This window comes from Rosa rugosa, chromosome 2 (assembly GCF_958449725.1).
Source record: "Rosa rugosa chromosome 2, drRosRugo1.1, whole genome shotgun sequence".
In the NCBI taxonomy this organism is placed as follows: Eukaryota; Viridiplantae; Streptophyta; class Magnoliopsida; order Rosales; family Rosaceae; genus Rosa; species Rosa rugosa.
In genome coordinates, this window is record NC_084821.1 from 39,524,929 (window position 1) to 39,552,046 (window position 27,118).

Genomic DNA, 27,118 nt, shown 5'->3' on the forward strand with positions numbered 1-27,118 from the left:
TTCTCCTTCCTCCCTTCCAGCCACGTCCTCCCTTCTCTCTCTCCCCCCGACCTCTGGTTCATTTTCTCTTCTTCCCTCTGCAACCACCAGAAAACACCGGTTCCGGCCACTACCTCTTGACACCGCCTCCACCCTTCGAACCAGAACCCAATTCTGACCCAAACCTCACCAAAATCACGGCCATTCACCACCGTCCTCCTTCGCACGCGACAACCCAAGACTGCGCGTCACTGTTCCTCGACCCTCATCGATTTTCCGGCGATTTCCACTCCCTTCCGCCACCTTCGTTCTACTCAACAAGCAAAGAGTAGCAAAACCCAGAAACCCCTCTGCCCGCCGACGCCTGATGACGCCGTACAAGCATCGCCGGAGGTCCCCATTCTGCATGCCTTCATTCTCCGATCTCCAGCTCGAATCGAGCTTCAACACTCCCATAAATGAAGTCGGAGCTCCACTATCCTTCGAAACCCAAACTCTCGACCTCCGACTCCGACCAAAGCCGCTGGACGGGCTTCACGTGCCGCCACTGGTGCGTGGGAGAAGCTAGCTCCGCCGCTCACGGTCACTGGAACGTATCTGTTAGGTAATTTACGTCATCCTAGTATGGGTTAAAGCCTCCATTCGGTTTAGATTGAAAACTCTAATTCGTGTTGTTCGATTTGCAATGTGAGGTTTTGCGAAATCTGCAAATTTTGGGGATTTTTGGAGAAGAGAAGTGTTGAGTCAGTGTCCATTGAAAATGGATTGAGATTTGGTGGATTATTGCATTCTGGGAAGTTTTGGAGAGGAGAGAATCTGTTGGGTCAATTCAATTGATACCGAGAAAAGGGTAAGGACCTCGAACTCAGTTTTGGTTGAAAATTGGTTAAGTGTTGAATATTGAACGTATTGTTTTTCTGCTGGAGGTTCGAATGGTTGATGGTGGTGAAGCACAGCCATGTTAAGTTGACTGCAAGTTTGGAGAAGAAAGATGGTAAGGGTAGGGTATTTGGATCTGTTTTGCCGTGTATTGTTCATACTTAGTGGAATTGTGGTGTTTTGGGTTATTTGAAAAGATATTGATATGTGTTTGGGAACTTGCCATGTTAGTGAACAAAGATGAAAGTGATTGAATGCTGTTATTAATTTTGGAAAAATGTTGTTTCACAAGAATGGACAAAGAGAGACCGATTTTGTGGGTTTTGACAAGTAAATTAGTGTGGTGAGTGATATTATTGAGAATGGGTTAAAAGTTGAATTAAGTATCTTATAGCTAACATATCCCGAAATGAATTTGAGAAACAAATTGTTCGGGAATGCAATTATTTATTTGCTTAAGGTTAACGAGTAAGTAAAAAGGGTGAAACCGGTTGACCCAAATTACATGAAGACACGAAGTATGATCTCCATATCCCGGATAAGCTTACGATGTTAAGTGGATTATTCGGGAATGGTAATCGTCATTTGTTTTCTTAAAGTAGAAATGCTAAACAAATTTTGGTGAAAGTGCTAAGTGTAATCACCATATCCTAAATGATTCAAATGCTACATCATTTGGATTGCTTGGGAATGGATAATAGAATTTATCAACTAAAGGAAAATTCTACAAACACAAGGTACCGAGATCATTGTTTGATTAAAGAATAATCCGATGGACTTTAAGGAAATTAAGTAAATGTTTTGGTTGCTCGGTTAGTTGAGTTATAATGAAGTCAAGTTACTTATTGGTTTAATTTTATTATAAAGGACTCGAGCATGTGTACTTGGATTTGAACAAATGATCGAAAGTCGAGAACGAACCCGAATGTGGACGAGCACTCCAATTCCAGGTATGGTGAGCTGTCCCTTCATTGTTAGAGGTTTTTCTATATGTGGAATGCTCTAGTACAATAACATGTTGCTTGCAAGTATGCTTTTGGTTGTTCATTAGTTGATGCCTCGTGATATCCGTGTTTCCATACCTGATAATTGCTTATTATGAAAACCGAGGCTAGACTTGCATGTTGAGATACTGTACCCCTTGAAGGTTTGTACTTGTGACCTGAAAGTGAATGGGACCTAGACGCGTAGATTCCTAGGGATCCCACGGTGTTGATAACCGTGAACCTCCGGAGGGGGCCGTGCTCCTATGTTTGTCGAGAAAGAGTGAGTATAGACAGTGAACCAGTCATAGGAGACTCAGGACCAGGAAATGGACACTTTTGCTACTTGTAGTCGGAAGTACTACAGAGTAGTTGGCCGGTTCTCGAAGGATGACGAACCAGGTCGGTCACCGATTTGTTTTATTTTAGCCGGCAGGTAAGTATCTCGGAGCTCCAAATTGTGTGAAGCATACTACATATGTTTTATAAAAGAAATTCATGTTTGTGGTTGCCTCTTTTTAAAAGTATTTTTCGATAAACGTGCACAATATTATGTAGTAAATATTTTCAAGTATATAATTTTTCAAACCTAGCATGGTTGGGTCGGCTCCTACTGGGCATGCGAGGACGAAAGCTCACCCCTACAATAGTGTGTAGGTTTGAGCACGTGGTCGGGGAGTGTACAGAGGAGGCACATGGCCCGGCTTGGCGCATTCTTGTTTAATTTTATCAAAAGAAGGTTTGGGTCCTTTATCGGATTTTGAAGTAGCTTGTTTATTTACTTTTATTTATTTCCTACTCGTTTACCAAAATTTTGGGAGACCCGTAACCCTGGGGCGTGTCTCCCATACTTGTAGTTACTTAGTGATTTGTTTAATTTTTCAAATTGGGCTCCGATTGCAAGCCCAAAACTCTTAGCCCATTTCAATTCCGCTTTTGAAAATGTGTTGTTTGGTTGCTAGAATGATTTGTCCAAGAAAGTGTTTTGTGAACCAACTGTCTAAACCCAAAAGGCCTTGCGATTTTGGGTTGATGAGTTATCGGGATGTCATTCGTGACATGTCGGTTTCTCATTGGCTTAGGGTCGTGGAGCTGTGGGACCCCTCTCTCGGGTCACCACAGTAAAGTGGTATCAGAGCTCTAGTTTCCGAAGTACTTTTGAAATTGTTTTTACAAATCTAGCAACTCTTTTCAAAGGTTTCAAGCAAGGACTAAAAATTCGATAAAATCGGCGAAATATCGGCGAAATTATCGTTTTTTTGCTCCTCCGAAATTATCTCCGCATACCACACTAATTTCGTCCGAAAACTTCGAAATATCGAGATATTTCGCGATATATTGGATATTAATCCAATATATCGCGATATTTTGAAATTTTCCTGAGTTGCTCTCAAACTGAAAATTCTCAAAAGTTGTATAGACAGTGGTTTCGAACCTCGGACCACTTATAAATTAAGCGAGCACCAAGACCACCTCTGCTGCGCTGCTTTTGTGGTTATTGTTATATCTTTTTATTATATATGGTCCATATTCTGAACATGTAAATTTTATAAATTATCCTTTCTTTTTTTAATTCAACTATTAATTTATAAGTTTTACATTCACTTGACTTCACTCCAATATTTTTTAACTTATCTTTTGAAATTCTAACTCTATAGATATAAAAATTTTCAACATATTCATGTCATTCTTTCTATATCTAGTATCTACTTCCTCACTCACATTCCTTTACATCAAGTATCTATCATTTTTTTATTTTCAAATAAAAAATTAGTTACTCAATGTTACTGAGTATTTTCTTCTTATAATTTATTTTCATAATTAATAAAAAATATTTAGTATGTATTAAGTCAAATTCAATAATTGTTGTTTGTTAGTGATTCTATATATACCTATTCTCCTTTAATAACTACAAGTCACTATGAAATGAAGCTTGTTCAATATATTCCTTTCATATATAGTAGACAATTGATAAAATAAACATATTTAGAAGTTTCACTTAAAATTTCCATGTTTTTCTTCAAATTTCCATCATTTTTCTTGATTATTTACCGAAATCGATATATCCTCGATATTTCCGTCGAAATTTCCGTTTCCGGGACCATCGATATTTCCTCGAAACTCGATATTTTGGTCCTTGGTTTCAAGTGTCGAATTTGGTTAAGCAAAACGCTTGGTTTTCTTGGGCATCTAAAAATGTTTTTGCAAAAATATGTTTTCGACGTCCCTCCTTTATTTTATTCTTCCTGGAGGATACCCTATTGCCTTATTTCACTTGCAAATATTTTTCATTGAGGCTACTTCCTAGTCGTTCAAGGAATTTCCATTGGATTTCAAAAAGTAGAGATACCTTTGACGTTCCTTGAAAAAAAAATTTATTTAGTTTATCTTTTTGGTGATGCTTTAAAGTTTGGTTTAAAGTTTTAAATTGCCAATGCCGTCATGATGCCACTCAACCACAAATGCTCCAAAGGTAGTAAGTGTAAAAATTGGATAAAGTGTTGGGTAAATTATTAGGGGATTGAGAATTAAGGAGTTAACGAGGTTATATTGATTGAGTTGATACTCGGAAAAGTAGGTTGGAGATGAAGTTGAAAGGAATATTTGTGTACCCCATGCTAGTGTTATAGAGTAAATTTTATGATGGATTAAAGTTATTGTACTACATATATTGTTGCACGTATTAAAAAAAAAAAAAAAGAGTGTTGAGCGGATCAAAGTGAAAAATTGAGTAAAAAGTGAGATAATGACCCATATATAGTCATTTGGATTAGTGGTGTTCATATTTTCACTCGATTTCCTCTTGTTCCTTCCGAGCGATGGCCCGACTGCAGCGGTTCCCCATCGATGCTCTATGGAAAGAAGGTGTGATTTTCGAGTAAGGTAGACACCTCTCAAGTGTTTTCCATGTGGTGGACTGATAGGGACACTTGTAATGGCAACACAAACATGAAATTAAGTATTGCTTGAGCTTGACATCTCCCCAATCTTGTTGTTAATTGGTGGAACGATATGAAGCTTTGTTGCTTTGGAAAATCAAATATTGTGTCGTTGTGTTGACAATATTACTTTGTTGGGAAACACAAGAAATTGAGGAGCGACTACTAGAGTCACTTAAACTATTCTTGGGTTGCCATTGGTCCGTAGAGAGTTAAGAAATTGTTTTCCCTAATAAGAGAAATTGTTGGGAAAGATAAATGATTGCGGTATCGGCAACGTACTTGGAAATGTCAGGACGCTTCGAGATCACAAGGTCACGACCTTGTACTGATATTTAGTCACCTGCAACGTTTCTAAGAGTGGTCAAGAAAAGATCTTTAAAGGATTATAACTTTAGCAGCTAGTTTTCTTTACTTCAAGGAATTTTTGATTGCTTTGAAGTCAATGACGCTACGAATTTCGGAAAGTTGACAAGTTGGTAGCACGCTCTTGAAAGACAACTTTGATTATGTGGTTAGAATGAAGCTGAAATGGTGACGTCAAGGAGTAATTGAAAAGTTCAAAAATCTAGGTGACAATTTACGCATTTACCTCATGCGTTCACTTTTGAGGCAAGGACTTCGAAACATTTCTTCCCCTCCTAGAGTTTACATTAACTGTTTTACATTCTTGCTTCTTACTACAAAAGTTGATTTTCGTCTCTTGCATTACTCAAGATGTTTTCCTCATAAGTCAAGAGACTACACCTTAGACAATCGGGTTTTCCTTACTAAAGTGTTCTGTTTTACAAAGCTCGAACATTTTGGGTTCTTCAAAAAAAAAAAAAAAAAAAAAAAATTTTGCATCCTAGAATTTGAAAACAAACTCAAACTATTTTCCTGTTACAGTGAAAAGCCTTTGAAATTATTTCCTTACCTACCAAAAAAAAAAAAAAAAATTTCTTGCCAACAAATCTTGTTCGAAAAGTAGGAGAGTTGAAAATCTCCTTAACCTATTTTCAAGCAAAAATTGAAATTCCAAGAATTTTACTATTTTGTCTCTGCAACTACTTGAAATGTAGTTTTATCCGACCTCTACTATTTTTAAATTTCTGAAATTTTGACGACGGTCTCAGTCAACATTTCTAGATTTGGATCTAGGGATTTGGTTGAAATTGCATATCCCAAAATTTTAGCCGCAAACTCATTCGAAATTATTTTCCAACTTCTTAGAAACTTGTAATGTTAAACTCGTTGTGGTTTTCTTTCCTCTTTGGTTATTCTTTTTAGTAAAACTGGTGGTTGCAAGAATGTTTGTTCAGCTTCAAATTTACTCAGGACACAAGAAAATAAAGTGCTTGTAACCAATTCAACTGTTTTGGCTCGACCAAAAATTGAAGGAGCGCTTATGACTTGATTTTTGAGTTTTGACATCAAACGAGTTCGTAGTGTGAAAATGAAATTTCAAGGTCGAGATCGTGAATAGAAATGCTACGAACTTTACAAATTCCGAGGAGTCAACTTCGATTGGTGATCCTCGAATTTCGTTGAGCATTATCGAAAAGTATTGTTGCAACTAGACGCCTTGAGCATTGGACGGTTTGCTCGGTCAATGCCAAGCGACCTATTGATTGGTGTCTCATGACGTGTAGTAGATACCTAGGTGTCGTGATTTTACAATGTGACATCAAGTCTGCTGAATTGTGTGCTCGGTTTCGACGTCATATGTACAAGCTGCCACAATTGTTTGTTCATGGAGTAAACAGTATCCGCTAAGCTACGAACCCGAATGTGGACGAGCACTTAGTGATTTGTTTTATTTTCCAAATTGGGCTCCGATTGCAAGCCCAAAACTCTTAGCCCATTTCAATTCCGCTTTTGAAAATGTGTTGTTTGGTTGCTAGAATGATTTGTCCAAGAAAGTGTTTCGTGAACCAACAGTCTAAACCCAAAAGGCCTTGCAATTTCGGGTTGATGAGTTAACGGGATGTCATTCGTGACATGTCGGTTTCTCATTGGCTCGGGGTCGTGGCGTTGTGGGCCATGAGGGCATGCCATGAGGGCCATGACCACCTAAGTTGAATGGCCGAGGACCAAACGGAAAGCCAACAATTGGGTGATGGAAACCATTGAAATTTTTCTGATAACATGTCAATACAATGGTTCCACTACAGTACTACACTGCATTTTCTTCATCCTCCAAATGAATTTAATCTGGATGTGAAGGGAACATGGCACAAGGAACCGTATTTCAACATCGTGCCATTGGAACTATTAGAATTTCTTGTTGACTGACCCTTGATTTTTCTGGAGAACTTTTTCTGAGAACCAAATCCTAGTAGATACTATCATTTTTCTAATAAACAAAATATCAAAATAATTTTTATTTTATTTTAATTGTTGATTTTTATTTTAGATAAAAAAGAATTTAATTGAAAGACATGCTGGAAATTATTAGGATTAAGATGATGATGCCACATCATTTGGTATAGATTTTTTGTATAATTTTTTGGGGTCTTAAGCATTTTCTTTTTTTCTAATATACAGTCATGGATATCTTTATTCATAATCTGTCAGAATGTTTTTGAAGGTTTTGAGTCTTGACACATTAAAACTTTCATAAATTAACACGATTGGGACCAGAGAAAATTATTAATTTAGTAAGATTATTATTTAATTTTAATAAATATGGAACAATTCCATAGAAGATTAAGTGTTTCAAAATATAATTGTATAGAGGATCAAGAGAAATTTGTCAGTGCTACGGTCAAACCATGTCATCATTGACACGTGGTTTGACTTCCCAATAAGATAAAGACATGTGTGTAACTAGTACACCTCAGCCATAGCAACAAACTTTACACTTCTTGCTGTTAACACAAACTGTTGCCGTTATCATAAAATCGAAAAAATCACATATCACTGTCATGTCAATATTTTTTTTTGGTCTGTAGAATACTTTCATTAAGCATAAAGAGATAGAGCCTGTGCCACATGGGCAAAAATAGGAGCCTCAAAGGTGAAGCACGAGTCGGCCATCAAGCCCAAACTCACAGATACAGCTTATTACATTCGAGTAAAAGAAAAAAATGAAACTTTCTAAAACCAACTATAACAAATACATTACAGAAGAGGAAACTGATGATAGTCTGGAACTAAGCCTCTGTCGCACCTTCCACTCCATCGCTGGGAGGGCAGGGGAGTCCATCCTTTGAGAAAATGAAAACAAGGGAGGTTGGGGGTTTGTCAACCCATGCCTCAGCGCATAACCTCCGCCGGGCAAGTGAAGCCAAAGAGTCAGCAGTTTGGGCATATGCGATGCATATGCAATGGAAGCAACCCTCCCTGGTTTGGGCATCATTTCACCTCTATGCTCATACACTGCAGGACATCTTGCTTTCCAGATATGCCAACAGATGAAGGCTATATGGGTAAGAATCCAGTATAGTTGATCTTTGCTGAACATTCTGCTATAGACTAATCCAGAAATCCATTGATCAAAGCTAGTTATGGACTGAACATTCTGCTATAGACTAATCCAGAAATCCATTTATCAAAGCTAGTTATGGACTGAACATTTGGCTTGTAATTGATGGGATTTGCAAACCAAACCATTTCTCCCTACTTGCAGAAAAATAACATATGTTCTGTAGTGTCTGGGGCTACATTTCATATAGGACAGAAAAGGGTTTTGGTTATTTTCCTTTTGAACAAAGTCATCATCGTAGGAATGAAGTTAGAGATTGCTTTCCAAAGGAAGTTTTTGATTTTTGGGAGTGCATTAGGGTGCCATAGCAGTTTCCAAACTAAGGGATCAATGGTATGAGATGAGTGGGGATTGGGGTTGATGGGTTTATAGACACTTTCATGAATCCAATGATATCCTAATTTAACAGAATATTTCCCCAATTTATCACAAGGTCAGACAAGTTTGTCCTCTAAGTTGGCATCTCTTACTGCCGTTCTTTTTATCTCTTGAACTTCCTCCTCGGTTAAGAGGTAGGCAATACTGTTGATTGAGTTCACATCCCAGCCTTGTAGGTCTTCATCTATCAACTTTGCAACATATGTAGGGGCATTGACCGGTATAGGAAGGTTAGGAGAACGGTGGTCAAAAGGGTTGCTGTTCAACCAATTATCTGCCCAGATTCTAACCGATCTACCATTCACCACTTGTCATTTTGCTCTCTTGGCAATAATCTCTCTGCCTTCAAGTAGGCTGGACAAAGCCCAAGAGGCTTTTCCACTTTTCAGCGCATTCATAAAGTCTCAATCTGGAAAATAAATTCCTTTCATAACGTGTGCCCATAAAGAGGTAGAGTTATCAATGAGTCTCCGACATTGTTTAGCTAACAAGGCCCTGTTAAAGGACTCAGCATCACTAAAACCCATTCCTCCCGGTAGTTTTTTAGGATTACACATACCTTGCCAATTCTTCCAATGTATCTTGCTAGCCTCCTCCGAGCTCCCCCACCAGAAATTAGCAGCAATTGAGGAATTAATCTCATTGCATAAGTTAGCTGGAAATTTGAAGCATGACATTGGGTGTGTTGGGACAGCAAAAGACATAGCTTTGATCAATACTTCCTTCCTAGCCTGTTTAAGGTTGCAATTCTTCAAGCCTTGAATTTTCTTTGAAATTATCTCTTTGACCTAGCCTAGGGCCTCTTTCTATGAGCGTCCCTAAATTGTGGGCATTCCTAAGTACTTACCTGGGTTTTCAGTAGCCTTGATGCCTAAAGAATCAGTAAACTGAGACCTCAAATTTGTAGGTGTGTTGGGATTGAAAAAGATATTAAACTTGTCAAAATTGATAGCTTGATCCGAATCCTTGGAATATTTATTTAGCGTATCACTCATGTTGGTGTAGTTTTGCTGGGTAGCATTTAGAAACAAGTGTGAATCATTAGCAAAAAATAAGTGTGTAATCATTGGTCGACTCCCAATCTAAATGCCTTGAAGTTCAGAGTTCCTGCATTTCGCCATTATCATATGAGACAAAGCCTCATTGATAAGGATGAATAGGTAAGGAGATAGAGGATGTCCTTGCCTAAGACCCCTTGTAGGTTGAAAGATTTTTCCTGCCTTTCCATTTAAAACCACAAAGAAATTGATAGTGGTGATGCATTCCATGATCAAATCAACACAGGAAGTGTTGAACCTAAGTTTTAGTACTACTTCCAAGAAATCCCACTCAATTCTGTTGCATGCTTTATTCATATCTAACTTGATGCCCATCTCAAAATGCTTGGTTGATTTTCTGAGCTTTTGATGATGAAAAACTTTGTGAGCGATAAGAACATTGTCTTGAATTTTCTTATCTCCAATAAAAGCATTCTGAAAAGGAGAGACCAAGTCAGGGAGGAGAGGCTTAAGTCTTTTCGCAATCACTTTAGATAGAATCTTGTAAGCATAGTTGCAAAGATTGATAGGTCGAAAACAACCAACTCTAAGCAACGAGAGTTTTTGGGATTAGCACAATCTGGGTTATGTTGAAAGCTTTGAGCATATTCCCATGAGTAAAATAAATCTAAGGCAGCATTTTGAACCGCTTCACAGATAATTTCCCAAAACTTGGTGTTGAAGAGTCCTGGGAAACGGTCTTCTCCTGGGGATTTTAGAGGCCCTAACTGATGAGCTGCAAGTTTGATTTCCTCAACCGAGACGGGTTTAGTTAGGTCAGAGTTCATTTCTTGTATTACTAGGGTGGGGGAAATCCAAGAAATGAACTCCTTCATATGTGTTTCTAAAAGAAAAACCAGTTGGGGCATGTGCTTCACAATTTGCTCCTTAAGAGCCTTCTTTCTCAAGGATTGCGCGCCTAAGTACTCGGTAATTCCTGACTAGATGTATCATGGCGATGATGTGGTTGTTAAAGGCTAGCCGCCACCGCCTGTAGAGTTAACCACCACGTTCATCATCTCTATATCCATTAGATTGGCATCCCAAAAATGACCAGTAGGGGTCAAAAATTTTCCCACTCTCCTTTGCTTCAAGTAGCCTAGGTTACTCTTGCTTCGTTTCCTTGTACTTATGCTTCCTTTGCAACACAGAGGGGAATTTGAGTTGGAACCTCTAACTGCAGTTTCATTCTTATCCTCCCCAACTTTACATGCCTTAGAATTGGGCTTATCCTCACTCTCAATTGGGTTTGCAGGCCTTTTGGAGGAATTTACTAGGTTTTGGAGATTTTGTGCTTTGTGGGCTGGGAGTGTAGCGTTCAGGTTATAGTTAGGATTTTTAGAAGAGGATTGGCTTACTTGAGCCTGGGTGGGTGTGACCGCTATGACGGTATGAGCCCCAAATAGCCTGGCATGTAGTGCCCTTGTGAAAGGCTTCTTTCCAAAACAACACAGGTCCAAGCATTGATCATGATGAGCTGACACAGTGTTTAAATTATTTTCATCAGGGGCTTCTAGGGTTTGGGCCTTCAACCCAATAAATGGGCTTTGAGTTGGCATAGAATAGGCTTGATTCCAACTCTTAGGACCAGTAAATACACACTGATTTGGCTCTGAAATTCTGATGCCCCTGGTGAGGCAGTCCCGAATTGGTCGCTGATTCTCAATGACGTACTGGTCTTTTGGATGTGCTTGAATCAGACATGCATGGAGAAGGCATGAGTTCTTTGCCCATGAGTTTTGTTTTATCTTGTTCACTGGACATGATAGCTTTGTATAAGGAGACAATACGCTCTTGGTTGTCAACAATAGCAGGAAGCGATCCTTGGATCACTGGTTATTGGCTAAATCCAGCCTGTGGAAGCATCGGCAGCTATAGATTACCGACTCTGTTACCGTCTACTCGAGGACTCCACTCCAATTGAGACTTCCTCCTCGTTCCTGCAGTTTTTGGGTTTGGAGTATCATCATCAATCTCCATCATTTGCAGCCAATGGTGGAGGTAGGATTTTAGAATTTGGTGGGCTAAAAAAAAAATTTAATAAAAGTTTACTAATTCTTTTAATTTTTATTTATTCATTTATTTATGGGAGAATAGTCACTTTGGTCACTCAAGTTTCAAATATATCACTTTGGTCACTCAAGTATTACACTGTCATTCACAAAAGTCACTTTGTTGTGAGAAAAAATGCCCATTGGGTGACTTTGTGAATGACAGTGTAATACTTGAGTGACCAAAGTGATATATTTGAAACTTGAGTGACCAAAGTGTCGAATGAGTCATAGATGAGTGACCATTTGTGGAATTCTCCCTTTATTTATTTTTAAGTTTTACAAATCACACTACTAGAATTATGGCCCCAGACATCGGCAAAAAACCGATGAGAAACAAAAACCCGACCGATGTCTTTGTGGGTGATGAGAAAGATCCAGAAAATGCAGACATCGGTTTTTAGCCGATGTCTAGTATTCGTGTAGACATCGGTTCCTAATTATAAATCGATGTAAATAGGTTTAAATGATAACAAACTTACATGTTTTACTATTGTTAAACCCACATTTTATTGTATTTAATGCTTAAAGAAATATAGATTACACAACACAAGTTTGCTTTTTAACATCGTTATTGATTTAAGAATTGATACTGATGTCTGGTCCTCAGTAACATATCATTTTCGACAAAAAATCAATGTCTGTATATTTTTGTAACATCGATTTCCATTTTGAAACTGATGTCTGGTACTCAGTAACATATCGTTTTCGACAAAAAATCGATGTCTGTATATTTTAGTAACATCGATTTCCATTTTGGAACTGATGTCTGGTACTCAGTAACATATCGTTGTCGACAAAAAATCGATGTCTGTATATTTCAGTAACATCGATTTTCATTTTGGAACTGATGTATCTGTATTACTAGACATCAGTTTTTATGATTAAAACTGATTTCAACTTTATATCTAGACATCACATTCTATAAAGAGGATGATGTCCACAAAATATATAGCTGCTGTTATAAATTGCAATTTCGATAGTTGACAAGAGTGATTTGAATATTGGGCTATTACAAGGATAATGTCCACAAAATATATATCTAAAATCATCATCATTAACAGTTTACAAAATGGGCAAAATAAAACCTCAATTCACCTACTACAAGGCTAGCTAGCCTAGCAATTAGTATTCATGTTTGTTCATAATTGCTACAAAAATGTTAATTAAAAGCTAGCCTAACTCAAAAAAGAGGCTGGCTTTCCCAACTTCTTGAATATAAGCAACCCCCATTGCACCTGACAATCCTGCACATCACAGCACAATACTCAATCAAGAGGATGCCAGCACAAGGCATGTGATAAGCGACTGCTAAGACACTACTAATCAAATAGGAACAAAAAATATTGGAATCTATAGAGAACATAGCATCATATATAACCGGTTTATTATCGAAAGAATAGACGGCTAAAAGGAACTTATATTGAGCATCTATGACCCAAATATCCTTGTTCAGAGTGTAAACTGCAACACGGATCTCTCACTTAGGGAACTAACCTTTCTGTAGTCTGAGATGTCGCAGCCAAGCATGTCCAGAGCTGTAAAGTTTGACTTAATGATCTCAGTAGCATTGCCACCTTAATCTTCATACCAGCACCATGGCATCCAGTGATTAGCTCATTAAGCTGCAAGCAAGAGCAAGTTTGAGTAGTTTATTTTTCCTCCTCGAAACAGAGTTCCTGAAACCTCATTAAGCTGCAAGCAAGAGCAAGAAGTTCAGTTTGAGTAGTTCACGTTCATTATTGTTTAAAATAACAATAAACTCCATAGCTCCATAGATTAGCTCCACCAAAGTACTGGCATAAAACTTTCACACAAACCTTCTCTGTTAAAGGCTTCTTAGGGGGCTTGTAACTTTTTTGGGAGAATAGAAAAACAATGACTGCAAAAAGAAGTACTTCTACAAAAAGATGTCCTGCAAGAAAAAGGCCAAACAAGAGAGTGTACATACATGTACATTTGCAAGCATAATTAGCTATAATGGGCCACGCTCATTGTACCGCTAAAGGTACTAATTCCAACCAAAGGAATGACATACAGGTACACCGCCAGGCGGGCTATAACCTCAGCGTCGGATCACCCCCAGATCACCGCCGACGCGTCGCCACGCGCCGTGCCAAAATGGCATCAGTAGCTCCCAGAGCTGGGAACTGAAACACTTCAGTCCCACATCGAAAACAAAGAAAAGAACCTCCTCTTCCTCACCTATAAAGGCTCTCCTCTCTCCTCATTAATTACGCATTCAATACTTACCTACTGTTACTTTGTCAACATAAATACATTGACTAACTTAGGCATCGGAGAGTTGAAGACCGCCCAGCGCGGTCTCCCTCTGACGCCCTTTGTATTTTACTTGACAGGTAGCGGAAGCTTTGAGAGCATCACAAGTATCGATCCGCCCACCGGATCAGCGTTAACAAAGATTCAGCTACCGCCGAACTTTTAGACATTAACAGAGAGATTTGTTGATCAGAAACTATCCCAGACATTCAAGAGAGATTTTTTCAAGCAAACAAAATTGAAAAACCAGAAACAACCCATAGGGGATATTCAATAAGTCAATGAGAATTTCCATTCAAGTCAATTATCCCAATAATCCCAATTTCAGCAAAATAAAGTTTAAACAAGTTAACACTCCACACCCATACCAAAAGAAAAACCAGATCTAGAGTGGTATTACCGTAGCCCATCGCCCTGAACCACCTTCGCTGACACCTTAGACTGCAACCTTGATACAGCTTGACGAATGTCCTGCAATATGGAGGGAACCATTTATTTAGTAATTAATGAAACAAAGTAATCACAATATAGCATATTGTTCATATCAACAGTCTCATTGTAAAGCATGTACATGAGAATAATTCCCCAAATTCTAGTGCATCTAATGTCTTTGAAGTATACCCAAAACAAGACCAAAAGACTAGGAATTCTTTTAATACAATCCGTCTTTCCACTGGTACAAAATTTTCAAGATGGAAAACTGACTATAAGGTAGCCACCTATGTTCAGCTTGATATTGTTCATGTCCAACAAGGCAGGGAACACTAAAAGCATGCATGGTGAATATCAAATATTCAATAATAAAATAATGGGTCATAAGCTACCCCAAGATCATCAAATGTTACCATCAGAATACAGAATAATTCAAAAGGACACCATTCAGACATGTGCTTACCTCTAAATGGTAGCGGGAGGAGAAATGGGTCAACAAAATTGCCTTATTTCTAATCCACTGAGCATTTTCAATGATCTGCACTTGAGACGGACTAAATTTAGGGTCACAGAATATGTGATAAATGAAGCAGTATACTCATTAGTCAAATATCCGATCAACATGCACTGTATTCAGAAGGAACATGAAAACCAATAGTTCACATGCCTCATTTATATGCGTATGACCATGTTGTCGTGCATCCTCAATACTGAATCCTTCATCCAGAAAAGTTGCCTGTCAAAGATCTCCACCCATCAGAACTGATGTATTTTCTTTTTTCACCAAATCACAAAACACTACGTATGTGTGTGAAACTGTGAGTTAATACAATGAAGAGCACTACAACATTGTGAACGTATATGTGGAGACAAAACCACCACTGCGATGTCTAGCATCATCGTCTCGGAAGGTTCAAATATCCTTCATGTTTTTTTTTTTTTTTTTTTTTTTTGAGAATGAAATATCCTTCATGTTTCCAGCCTTCAAATCCAACAAAAATCTGTCATAAAGGATAAAGTTTGATCATACCTCAGTTATGAGAATCTTTGCCCTCAAGGCATCAACATTACGTGGATCCAGCATACACTCCGATGTTGTATCCCCTGTGAAGGCCACCTCTGGTGACAATATAGTGTCTGTAATCTGAAAAGGAGAGTTCCAAATCAATACAACTTCAAAGTTCAGTTCACTGATGATGAACGAACAACTGTTTGGCAGATATTACAAACCTCAGTACCAGACTTTTTCAATTTCTCAATCTATTTCCCTTTCAGATGCATGTACTGCTTCTTCAGTTTTTTTCTAACCGAGTAAATAACATAACCCTGAAAAAAAAATATATAGAAAAGCAACCAATATTATAAATAGATCTTGAGCTTTTCTAGGTTCCAAAATGCAAACACCACTAAAGTAGATAGAACATCATATGTTGGCAAGAAACAATAATACCAGACTCATATGTGTTAGGGACTATGGGGAAAGGCTCCCAGGACCTGCTGTATGAGTACAAGGGGACCAAAGGCCTTCCAAAAGAAACTTTAAATTTAAAAAAAAATTTATAAAAATTTACAAACCCATTATGATTTCTATGTAACCTCTGGAAACTTTAGTTAAATCTCTCTCAAATTCAGGCAGTATAGCAGTCTAGTTAATGAATAGCTTGTTTCTTATTTTTGGTTCGACTAGAGTACTTTTGCTGATGTGTTCACTGAAAAAATCTTGAGATACTCTTATTGCTAACACTGCAATTATTTCAGTAAATTGTGAATGATAAACAATAATATAGTGAAACACACCTGGCTTGGTATGGCATGCTGAGTCCTAAATGGCCGGACAACAAGGTTATTCTGCAGCTCATATGTTTCAGCTGAACTCAAAAAATTATCATTCCGACCTGAACCAAATATTCTGCAGCCACCAGAAACAAATACCCAAATCCCTGCCAAAACATCAAAATCATGCTATAAACAAAGTCTAGACCCATTTACCTGCCACCATATATAATCTGTAGACTCATTCTGAAAAGCTTGAAACAAATCGAGACATGATCCCTAATTTCTTTTTCTGTTTTCTCCAGCCACCAGATATCTGAGCTTGAGCACTAATTGGAAGAATATGTGAGATGATAAGAGCCGTATCAAAAGTTCATAAATTTAAGATTGGGTAATCAGGTTGGGTCTTACTATTTCGAGCAATAACGAGCTCTTGGAGCTCTGAGATATGACTGTTGAACCCGGCGATCAACGAATCCAACGACGCCTCTGCTTTCTTCGCTCCCATCTCACTTTCTCTCCACAAGAAAAAGACGATGAAAGGCCGGATAGAAAATTAGTATTGGTGGTGGGGAGAAGAGAGAGAGGACCTACGCTGGTGGTGGTCGGAGAACGAGCTCGAGGCCGCTCAGGTCTGAGAATGAGCTCGGGGCGGGTCAGGTTGGAGAACGAGGTCGACGCGAAGAAGGAGGCGCGCGCTGGAGTCAAAGTGAGAGTTAGTAATTAGGGTTTGTAAGTTTTAGACAAAGTGAAAAATTCTAAGTGTTGGGGAAATGAATATTTTGGTCCCCCCGCGTATCTAAAAATTTCAACTTAGTCCCTTCGCACTTTTTAAAATTTTTCCAACGAAACTTTTCTCATCGTTTCAGTTGGTGACTGATGTCTATAATAACAATAGAAATCGGTTTTTTCACAAACTGATGTTAGCACGAATTTTAACATCAGGTGCAATCCTGACCGATTTAATAGTGGCGATGTCTAATGACATTATTCTAGTAGTGGATCACATCTTAGATTAAACACATATCAAACAATCAAATAGCTAACTGATTAAAAAAAAATGAACATTATAATGTTTGATATGTTGTAGGAGAATAGAATTGTGTGTATTATTGATAATAGGAGCCCTTTAAATAGGGAGTTACAAGGTACCCAAAAAGGTAATAGAATTCGATTACAATTGAATACCTAGAACACATTCCTATTACAACTCTAACCCTAGTTTGTAGAGGCACACATTATGTCGATATCCTTCAACACTCCCCCTTGTGCCGCTCAAACTTGGTGATGATGCTTTAATTGTTGCCTCGTTAAAAACCTTGCCAGGTAACAAAAACCCAGTGGGACAAAAATAACCCTGGTCGAAGGACAAAAAGAGCACAACACGTCCTTCACTCTTCGAGATCGAACATGTAGACATCATGCCTCCCCCTGATGTTAATATCTCCCCCTGATTGCTACAATCATGGGAGTTCGGATAACTTTCTTAATCCGATGTTTTGCACATGTTTCTCGAAGGTGGATTTTGGTAACGACTTAGTAAATAAGTCCGCTACATTATCCTCAGATCGGATTTGGTTCACTTCAATATTTAGAAGTGCTTGTTGTCATTTTGATGGAGGGGAGGAAGAGCACGGAAGGTGGCATTTTGCCTTGTGGGGTCCTATCCCACACTTCCGTTATCTCTTTTCTCTGTAGGGATAGAACAAGCCCATATCAATCGTACCTCTCAAGTATCGAAGGATTGTCTTTATGTCAATCTAATGACGTTGCGTTGGCGCGGGGCTATATCTAGCCAACAAGTTCATAACAATTGAGGTGTCCGGTCTTGTATTGTGCTAAGTACAATAATGCGCCTATTGTACATAAGTAAGCACTTCTGTTATTAACACGTCTTCGTCATCATCCCTGGGACGAAACGGATCCCTTTTAGGGCCAAGACTACGGACGACCATGGGAGTGCATCTTTGACTTTATCAAAATGCCTAAGCATCTATTGACACGGTATACAAAACCGTGTTCTCCCAAGGTCCTTCCTCTCAAACTCGGATTTCAGGTGTTCAGCGGTTTTCCTTAACTCACAAGGGTTCCAATTATGTTTATCAACATAAACCGCGACAATTGCAAATCCGGAACTTGTCGTGGAAACGCGTGGGCATAGTTCATCATATCCCTTCCCAATCAAGTAGTCACTTTAGTGAGCGTTTCAACCTCGTTGCAAACGCGCTCCGTGGTCTAGAGCCACTTGACTTGGGTAAATGAAGTTCACAAGAACCTTCATTATATTCCTTATCTAGATCCCCATAAAGATACGTAGTGACCACATTTGTAAGCTGCATGTTCAGTTATTTGGAAACTACCAAACTGACAAGGTAGTGGAGTGCAATGACATCCATTACGAGAGAATATGTCTTCTCGTAGTCGATTCCAGGGCGTTTTGTGAGAAGCCTTGCGCCATAAGGCGAGATTATCATCTCTTTTTCTCATCACGCTATCTAACGAAGACCTATTAATGTCAACAGGTTTTATGTTAGGAGGTGTTGGCATCTCAGGCCCGAAATCTTTCCTCTTCGTTAGTGAATCCAATTCAACCTGGATCGCATCTTTCCATTTAGGCCAATTTTCTCTACGTTGACATTCTTCAACGGAGTAAGGTTCGATGTCATTGGTCTCAATAATTCCACGTCCTCATGTACACTAGTGTAGTTCGTAGAGATCTCTATATTTTCAGGAATTGGTTCTAACATTGAGGCGTCCCCCAACGATGTCTCTTGGACATAACCACAATCCAAAATATTCTCATGAGACGGATTTTGAGTATCAATGATCAATGGATCAAGTTGTGCCAAACTCACTCTCCTCTTAGGGCGAGAATCCATCGAACCTATGGGTCTCCTATGCTCTCTAGCGGAACCCATGGCCTATGACGCCATTATGCCACCTTGTGGCGTCACCATACCACCATCCATGGTGGTGGTGCTGTACCCATCTTCTCTGGGTGACACCATGTCCTCTTGTTGGGACATCAATCCTTGCAGGCATGTTTGCAGCAGGTATATGTGATCTCGTCACTTTTAGGGGATCAAGATGAGACATAGTGGGGACAGACCACGAAAATTCCTGTCGTTCCTATTGAACATTGACGTTCTAATCTCCCCCTAACGACGGGAAGACTGTCTCATCAAAGTGACAATTCGCAAATCCAGCGAAATAGAGATCGCCTGTCAAGGGTTCTACGTAGCGGACTTATATATATATGCATTCGTTGCAATGACTCATGTTGATGCGCTGTGGCGGCGCAATTGGCACATGAACCGCACACTCAAATATGCATAAATACGAGATATTAGACTCGAACCCAGTCACTAGCTGTAACGCAAATAAAAGTTGAGTGGCTGCTATGAGTAGTAGACGAATTAGCATAGCTGCATGCGATATTGCATAACCCAAGCGGAAATATTGGTGCGCATTACCAATGTCCGGGCTACCATCGTAGTCGTTTAATGGTGGCTTTTCCGCGAGACCAATTGGGTGTGTACATGGGAATACGATACTTGATATCAATGCCCAATAATATGCAATAGTCATCGAAAATTGTCGATGTAAACTCTCTAGCATTATCAAGTCAAATTGACTGAATGGGATGATCTGGGTAGTGAGCCTGTAGCCATATGTTATGTGCTAGGAGTGTAGTATAAGCAGCATTACGAGTGGATAATGGCACAACACGTGACCAGCGTGTTTGCGTATCAACCAACACCATAAAACATCTATACGGTCCGCAAGTTGGTTGATCAAATCCATAGAATTCCCTTAGATTCTTTGTAAGAATGGAATTATTTCCTCAATCTCCTTTGCATAGGATGATCTCAATCCTAAATAACAGGCTTTACAGAACGAAACATGGGCTTTATAATCAACCAATGAAGGTTTTGGTTAAGCCATAATGTCACAATAGACTTGAGAAGTAGAGAGAGGAGTTTATGGCGTCAATGCCATGTATTTGCCGCAGGGGGTAGGCGGCGCCGGCCATGTGTGGTCGGTCTTTGCACAATCATGGCGCCATGTGGCGCATGTGCAGCTCCTCGAACCAATTCTTGGTTCTTACTTTTCTTCGTTCTGAAAATGGATGTCCGTGTAAAGTCTTTAATACACGGATCATCATGTCAAAGCCTATATGTGCCAAAATCCCATAAGTCGTCTCTCATGACATGGTTGGATTCAATAACTCGAATAGTGGTTGCATACAACCCACTAGAGCGACACATAAGTTTATCTAATACTCGTTTATGTCCGTAGTCATTAGAGGTGATGCAAAGGAACTCTTGTCCATTCTCACAATGTGTTTCCACATGAAAATCATTGGCTCTTATATCTTTCAAATAAAGTTCGAATTAAGGTATGTCCAAGACATTAAGTAAAATAATCGACACTTTATTAATAGCCAATGATTACATCAAAGTTTCCAAAATCTAATCCAAAATAAAATCAAAGTAAGACACATTGTAGTCACTCTATCCGTTTGGTAACTCAAATCAAATATGACCAGGAAAGTAGAGAGAGATGTTGGTGGAGCGAGACTCTCTTAAGTACCAATAATCTCAATGACTTTCCTAGACATCACATTTTATTGGGTCCGCCACATAAGAAAGAGTTAATACAATTGTCATTTATTGACTAAGGCAAATTGCCATTACAAAAGTTCTTGGAAAAATAAAAGGACTAATCTAATCAAAGTCTGCTGCATCCTTGTGCACTTCATTTTCAGCTTTGAAGTCCTCTATGGTGAGATTGACATCTCCACCATCTTCTTCTTCTTCTGCAAGGTACACTTCTTGCTCTCTCAGGTCCCTATATGCCCTGTATCTTTCAGCTAGTTCCTCACTTGCCTTGCATTGCTTGAACCAATGCTCAATTGATCCACATCGATGACACTCATCATTGTGGTTGCCTCCCTTTAATTGAGGTGCACGTTGTGCACGTTGCGGGCGTTCCCTAGGAGGGTTGGTGCCACCACCACGACCCATGGAGCAACCATTACGGCTAGGGTTACCACGACCCCCTCTCCCACGTGTGGCATTACCACCACGTGTATCCACACCAAACTTGCGGTTTCCTTCCTGGTTAGGGCGGTTATATGGGCCCATACGTCCCTCATGTCCCCCATTCTTAGGGTACCGCTCCTTGCGCCCTCATTTGGGTGTATTATAATTCGCCTCATGAACGCTCTTAGTTCCAATGGGCCTTGAATTATAATTCCTCACGAGTATGTTATCATGTTTCTCAGCTACAGATATGATATTGATAAGCTGATGAAACCTCGTGATCCGTCCAGCATTGACTTCAGTACGATATTGCTTTGATATCACAATGGCTGAAACGGGGAAGGTGGAGAGAGTCTTCTCAATTAGCTCTTGTTCTGTGATAGGTTTTCCACAAAACCTCAACATGGATTGTATGCGAAGAGCTTCTGAATTATATTCAGCAACAGACTTGAAGTCAGCAAAGCGCATATTGTTCCATTGAACCTTCAAGTCAGGGAGGAGGGAATCTTGGACATTGCCAAAGCGCTCTTCTAGCGCTACCCATAGCTCTCTTGCATCCTTGATCGACATATACTTCAATCTGAGTGCTTTGTCCATATGACGTCGCATCAAGATGACTGCTTGAGTGTGTTTTGCAGGTGTTGGGATGAACACAAGATCCGGGTTAGGTGCCTGGATTATGGGCAATATTCCCTTTGAAGTGAGATGGTTCTCAACATCGGTTACCCAGCTATGGTACTCCGAGTCTGTTGAGTCAAGCATGGGAAAGTCGAGTCTAGGTTCATTCGACATCCTGAAAATAAGAAGAGAAGATATATTAGTTTCGGAGTTAAACTTCCACGAAAACTAAAACAATAAGATTTCCGAGCTATGCTACCAAGAAATCAATTTCCAAGAATCTCTTTTGGATTAGACCAAACAATGATGTTTTAATATGGTCACAATTTGATGCTTACGGACGCTCTTAGTCCAAGCATTGTGAACGCTCTTAGTTCACACGAACACTCTTAGTTCGTTTAATTATGAACACTCTTAGTTCATACGAACACTCTTAGTTCGTTAAGCGTGAATCCCCACAATTCCGCTTTGTTAAATATCAAAATCATTTGGCAACATATATTTCAATATTTGCAGGAAATAAAAGAAATTTAAATACAAGAAAGCAACAACCTTAATTATAAAAACTTACGTGATTGTTCTTGGCTTGAGGACACGCGCGTGTTGATGCAGGCGTGTAGCTAAATTAGGATTGCTGGAATCTGGTCAGAAATTGGCAGTTGCTTCCCTTCCTTTTTTTCTTCCTCCCTTTTTTTTTTTTTTTTTTTTTTTTTTTTTTTTTTTTCCGGGCCCAGCCCTTCTCCTTCCTTTTTTTTTTTCCTTCTTCCTCCTTTTTTTTTTCGGGCCCAGCCCTTCTCCTTTTTTTTTTTTTTTTCTTCTCCTTTTTTTTTTCTTTTTGCGTCTTCTTCTTCTTTCTTTCCTATGTTCTTCCTCCTCCTAATCTGCAGGTGGGTGGCTGGAGCGTGCGCGGCTGCAGGTAGCAAGCAGGCGGACTGGACAGGGGCGCAGGTGCGGGCGTTGGTGGCTGGGTGCGCAGTTGGCTGCAGGTCGTGCGGCAGTGCAGATGGCTAGGGCAGCATGGGCTGCGGTAGGAGGATGTGGTGAGGCTGGTGCGCGGAGTGCTGGGCTGCGGGCTGGTGTGCAGTGCGGATGGCTGGGGCAGCAGGGGCTGCAGGGAAGAGTTGCAGGCGGGCTGGCAGCAGGGGCTGCAGGAGGGTGTGCAGCAGGAGGGCTGCAGGCTGCTGCAGGAGGTGGGCTGCTGCAGGGGGAGGCCGAGCTAGGGCTTTTTTGTGGGCACTGAGGGTTGCGGCAGGTTTTTGTGAGAGATAGAGTTTTTTTTTTCTTCTTTTGGGCTAGGGTTAGAACTCGTGCTGATAACGTGTTGTAGGAGAATAGAATTGTGTGTATTATTGATAATAGGAGCCCTTTAAATAGGGAGTTACAAGGTACCCAAAAAGGTAATAGAATCCGATTACAATTGAATACCTAGAACACATTCCTATTACAACTCTAACCCTAGTTTGTAGAGGCACACATTATGTCGATATCCTTCAACAAGATAGAAATTTGATAACAAAAGTCTAAGACAAAAGAACATATCTACTCAAATTGCACCCTACGCTCTTGAATAGAAGCAAAATCGTTAATTATTGAATATGTATCATAATTCTCGGCCAACTCTTTTTGAATGTGGACAATCATGTTATCAGCCAAAAAGTCATTCTCCATCTTTTTGCTGATAGGAGCATAAAATGCATCGAATTTATAGTTCAAACCTTTATACTTTTGCTTAGTTTATTCCTTAAAAAGATCAATTTAACTTTGTTATTTTCTTAGGTACTTTGAGAAGCAGTTGAGGAGAAAACAGAGCTACTGTGGGGTAATCAAGGAAATTCACATGAAGTAGTGATGCAAAGGATGGATTCTGATCATTCATTGGTCCTAAAACTCAAGAGAAGATGGAGAGAGTTTCCGTGCAAAACAATTGCCAAGAAGCAGAAAACAGAGTACTAGAGTCTATCTTATTTTCTTTTGTCTTGGGAAGCTGTTTTGAAGAACTTTCGAGTGGAGTTATGAAGAAAGGCCTGTCAATATTTGAAGACCACATGTTCTACTATAACTGCAGGCAAAGATTTGGTCCAGAATGATGAGGAGTAAGCCGGAGGCTGTGCTCAAAGTTGGTACCCCGAGAAGACTGTTTCCATCAGCTTTTCAGGAAGCTTTTTCAAGGACTTTTCTACTGGACTTAAGGGATGAAAATCATGAAGTTCTCTGCCCATATTTGAAGAATATATGTTGTAGAGAATTTTAAAATCAAGAATCATCCAGAAAGATGGTGGAATGCATAAGTTATGATGCTGCAAAGATGAGCAGAGGATAAGGAAAATCTGGAATTTCTGACAAGTCTTTCTGCGAAGCATTTTCAAGACTGTTGTTGGGCCACGTTTCAAGAAGATTTCTAGAAGTTTTTTGCACGGTTTTGAAGAGTGACATCATAAGTATTATGTGGCAGAATATCACCTTCGAATCTGCTGGGAACCCTTGTCAAACATGGAGAGGAAAATCAATCTTAGTTGAGAAAGGAAAGTGAATTAAAGGCTATATTTTCTGAAGATATTCTTGGCAGATTTTGGGACGAATATTATTGGATTTTTGCTGCATTATACTTATGAAGAGAAGGTTAAGGTTCAGAAGATTGTGTGGCAGCTAAGCAAGTGGAATTGGAGAAGAATAAGGAGAACTCAACTCGGTTTTGGGGAGAAAAGCTAGGGGCTTGTAAACCATAAAAATAGGAGGCTTCTTTGCATCATAGGAGACCATATTATACAGATTTCACGCCTCAAAACACCCCTAGCTAGCTCTCTGGTTTTCGAAGCTCCATACAAGCATAAGGAAAAGAAGCTGCCAAAGTCGCTATCTGCGACCATCGTGAGCATCCATCTTCAAGCAACATCCACCGTGCCTCTTCACTCTTTTTTTTTCTGCAACTTTGTCCTTTTATTTTCAATATGTTACTGTGTGTTTACCTTAGAACAATGAGTAGCTAAATACTTTTTTGTTAGGGGCTAGTTTGAAGCCCTAAACTATGGTTCAAGTTTCATAATACATTTCTATGTTTTAGTTACTTTGTCAATGAGATTGTTCTTTGGTTCTGGATTAGATGAATCTTTTATATGTATGTTTTATGTGGTTGCAAACATATAGGATATGCATGTAATTGGTGCTAGGTTAAATAGCAATTCACCTAATAGTTTTATGATTTTAACCGAAGTAGTAAAGCCTCTCGCCTAGGTGTGTACCAAAGATGAGGAATGCAACTAGACACGCTTGTTGTACTAGTTTGTACACTTAGATTGACATCCTTCCATATGTGCTTAATGCTTTAGAACTTGCTAAATGTAGGAGCCGCTTGTGATCTCTATGTTGCATGTTTTCAAAAGGTTCTAATAACGGCGCTTGTTCTTGTTAGAACATTATAGGAAAGTAATATAAGGTACTTAGCTTGCTTCTAGCTTTGTAACTTGGTCAATCTCTTTCTCATGACTTAGTAATAAACATAGGAAGAAAAATTGGAACTTGGATTGTGTTTAGTGGTGGATAACGAACTCCTAACTGCTCATCATCATATTCACAAACTTTACTTTAGATTCATCTTTTGTTCTTACTTTATTTTCAGCATAATTAATCAACAATTTCCCCCCAATTGTGTTTTTGAATTTGTTTTATTACAGTGTCTAGTTTTCTTTGTTTTGTAGGTTACATAAATTGTAGGTGAACCCTTGATCCTTGGCGTAGAACGATCCCTTACTTTCACTACTACAACTTGACAACAAAAAGGGTTTTAAATTGCATGCTATTTTTAGCATAGCAGTTGCGCAATATTGTTTTGATATATTTGATAGCTGAAAATGCTCTCTTTGTAGTTGTTGTAGAAACAGGCAAAGTCAAAACAAGACGAATCAACTGATCAATCATTTGATATCTCTGTGATCTTTTTATTTCAAAAAATCATTGCCATAACTCAGAAAGAGTAGTCACATTCTTTAGCACATCATGATGAGGTACATCAGACTCATAAATGATCAGCTCACTTCTCAAAATATGCAACTCTTGTCTTGTAAAATCTTGAGGATAAAATTTTTCTGCAAGTGTGCAAATATTATCAATTTTAAATGCCTTAAAACCATCTGCAGGGTCCAAATATGATCTAAGAATAAGAACTTCCTTTGCTCTTTCACTGAACTTGTCATTTAACTCCACCAACTCAAAATCTATTGCAGCATAGAATATGTCAACACGATAATGATGCTCAGTTATTATGCTTCTTTGCTGATAATAACGGCGACGTATACTCACACTGTATTGACCATCCATAGCAGGTATATGAATATCATTTTGCTTGCAAAAAGACTCCACTTTTTCAAGAAAATCTTTCCAACCATCTTCTTTTAATTGCTGAAGAGAATTCACGGTAACTTCCACTAGATTCATAGCATTCAAGAAAGCAAGCTTTTTATATATGTGACTATGCCTCTTAAAGCAGAATAGAAAATAAAATAAAATCAAATACTTCAAGAAAAAAATATATATATATTTGACCAAAAAAAGAAAAAAGATAACATATGGACTAAATTTAATAACATATGGGGTTATTATGGGCTAAGTATATATAGAAAGTTTTTAATATTTAATTTTTAAACTAAAATTAAGCTACAAAGTAATGTTTTTTCAAAATTTAGAGTGGGCTATAGCCCACCAAAGCCCGTGTGTAGCTATGCCTTTGTTTGCAGCTTACCATAACCATCCCAGGGTGATCTTGCCCTCAAGCTTGGCCCAAATTTCTTAATTACATCACCCAACTCATTTCTCTCCCGTACTGGCATTCATCTATTTCATGTCCCATGATTGTTCATACTTAGCCCAAATTTCTTAATTACATCACCCAACTCATTTCTCTCCCGTATTGGCATTCATCTATTTCATGTCCCATGCTTGTTCATACTTAACCCGAAGAAAAAGTCAAACAATCTCTCATACTTAACATCTACCCATGATTGTTCATCATCTTCTCTTAGAATCCAGAACCCATCTAATAGAGGCTTGCTTACTTCCAGCTCAACTTTTATTCTGGTAAAACTTCGAAAAATCTCATTTGGGTCTTCGAATTCGAGAACCACTCTCCCGATCGAGTGGCCATGCAATTTGGATATGATCAATACATCCCATATTTTGTTACTCGAGTATCATTTAGATAAGCTCTCATTCGTTTCTCCTTTTATCTTTTTCTTCTATTATTCGACGAATTAGTTTGACTACTT

General features: G+C 39.0%; 1 protein-coding gene, 1 long non-coding RNA gene and 1 pseudogene across 2 annotated transcripts; 1 reads left to right on the plus strand and 2 right to left on the minus strand.

The window, feature by feature from the left end:
• Nucleotides 1-24,933, plus strand: LOC133733498 (uncharacterized). Its single transcript, XR_009857741.1, has 4 exons — nucleotides 1-829; nucleotides 906-973; nucleotides 1,726-1,808; nucleotides 23,637-24,933. It is a non-coding gene; the product is annotated as an uncharacterized LOC133733498 (long non-coding RNA).
• On the minus strand, nucleotides 11,851-18,323 carry LOC133733497 (tRNase Z TRZ2, chloroplastic-like; annotated as a pseudogene).
• An 875-nt stretch (nucleotides 24,934-25,808) lies between the features above and the next one.
• LOC133730733 (uncharacterized) lies at nucleotides 25,809-26,291 on the minus strand. Its single transcript, XM_062158269.1, has one exon. The coding sequence runs from the start codon at nucleotides 26,289-26,291 to the stop codon at nucleotides 25,809-25,811; it is 483 nt and encodes a 160-aa protein (XP_062014253.1).
• Nucleotides 26,292-27,118: the final 827 nt, after the last annotated feature.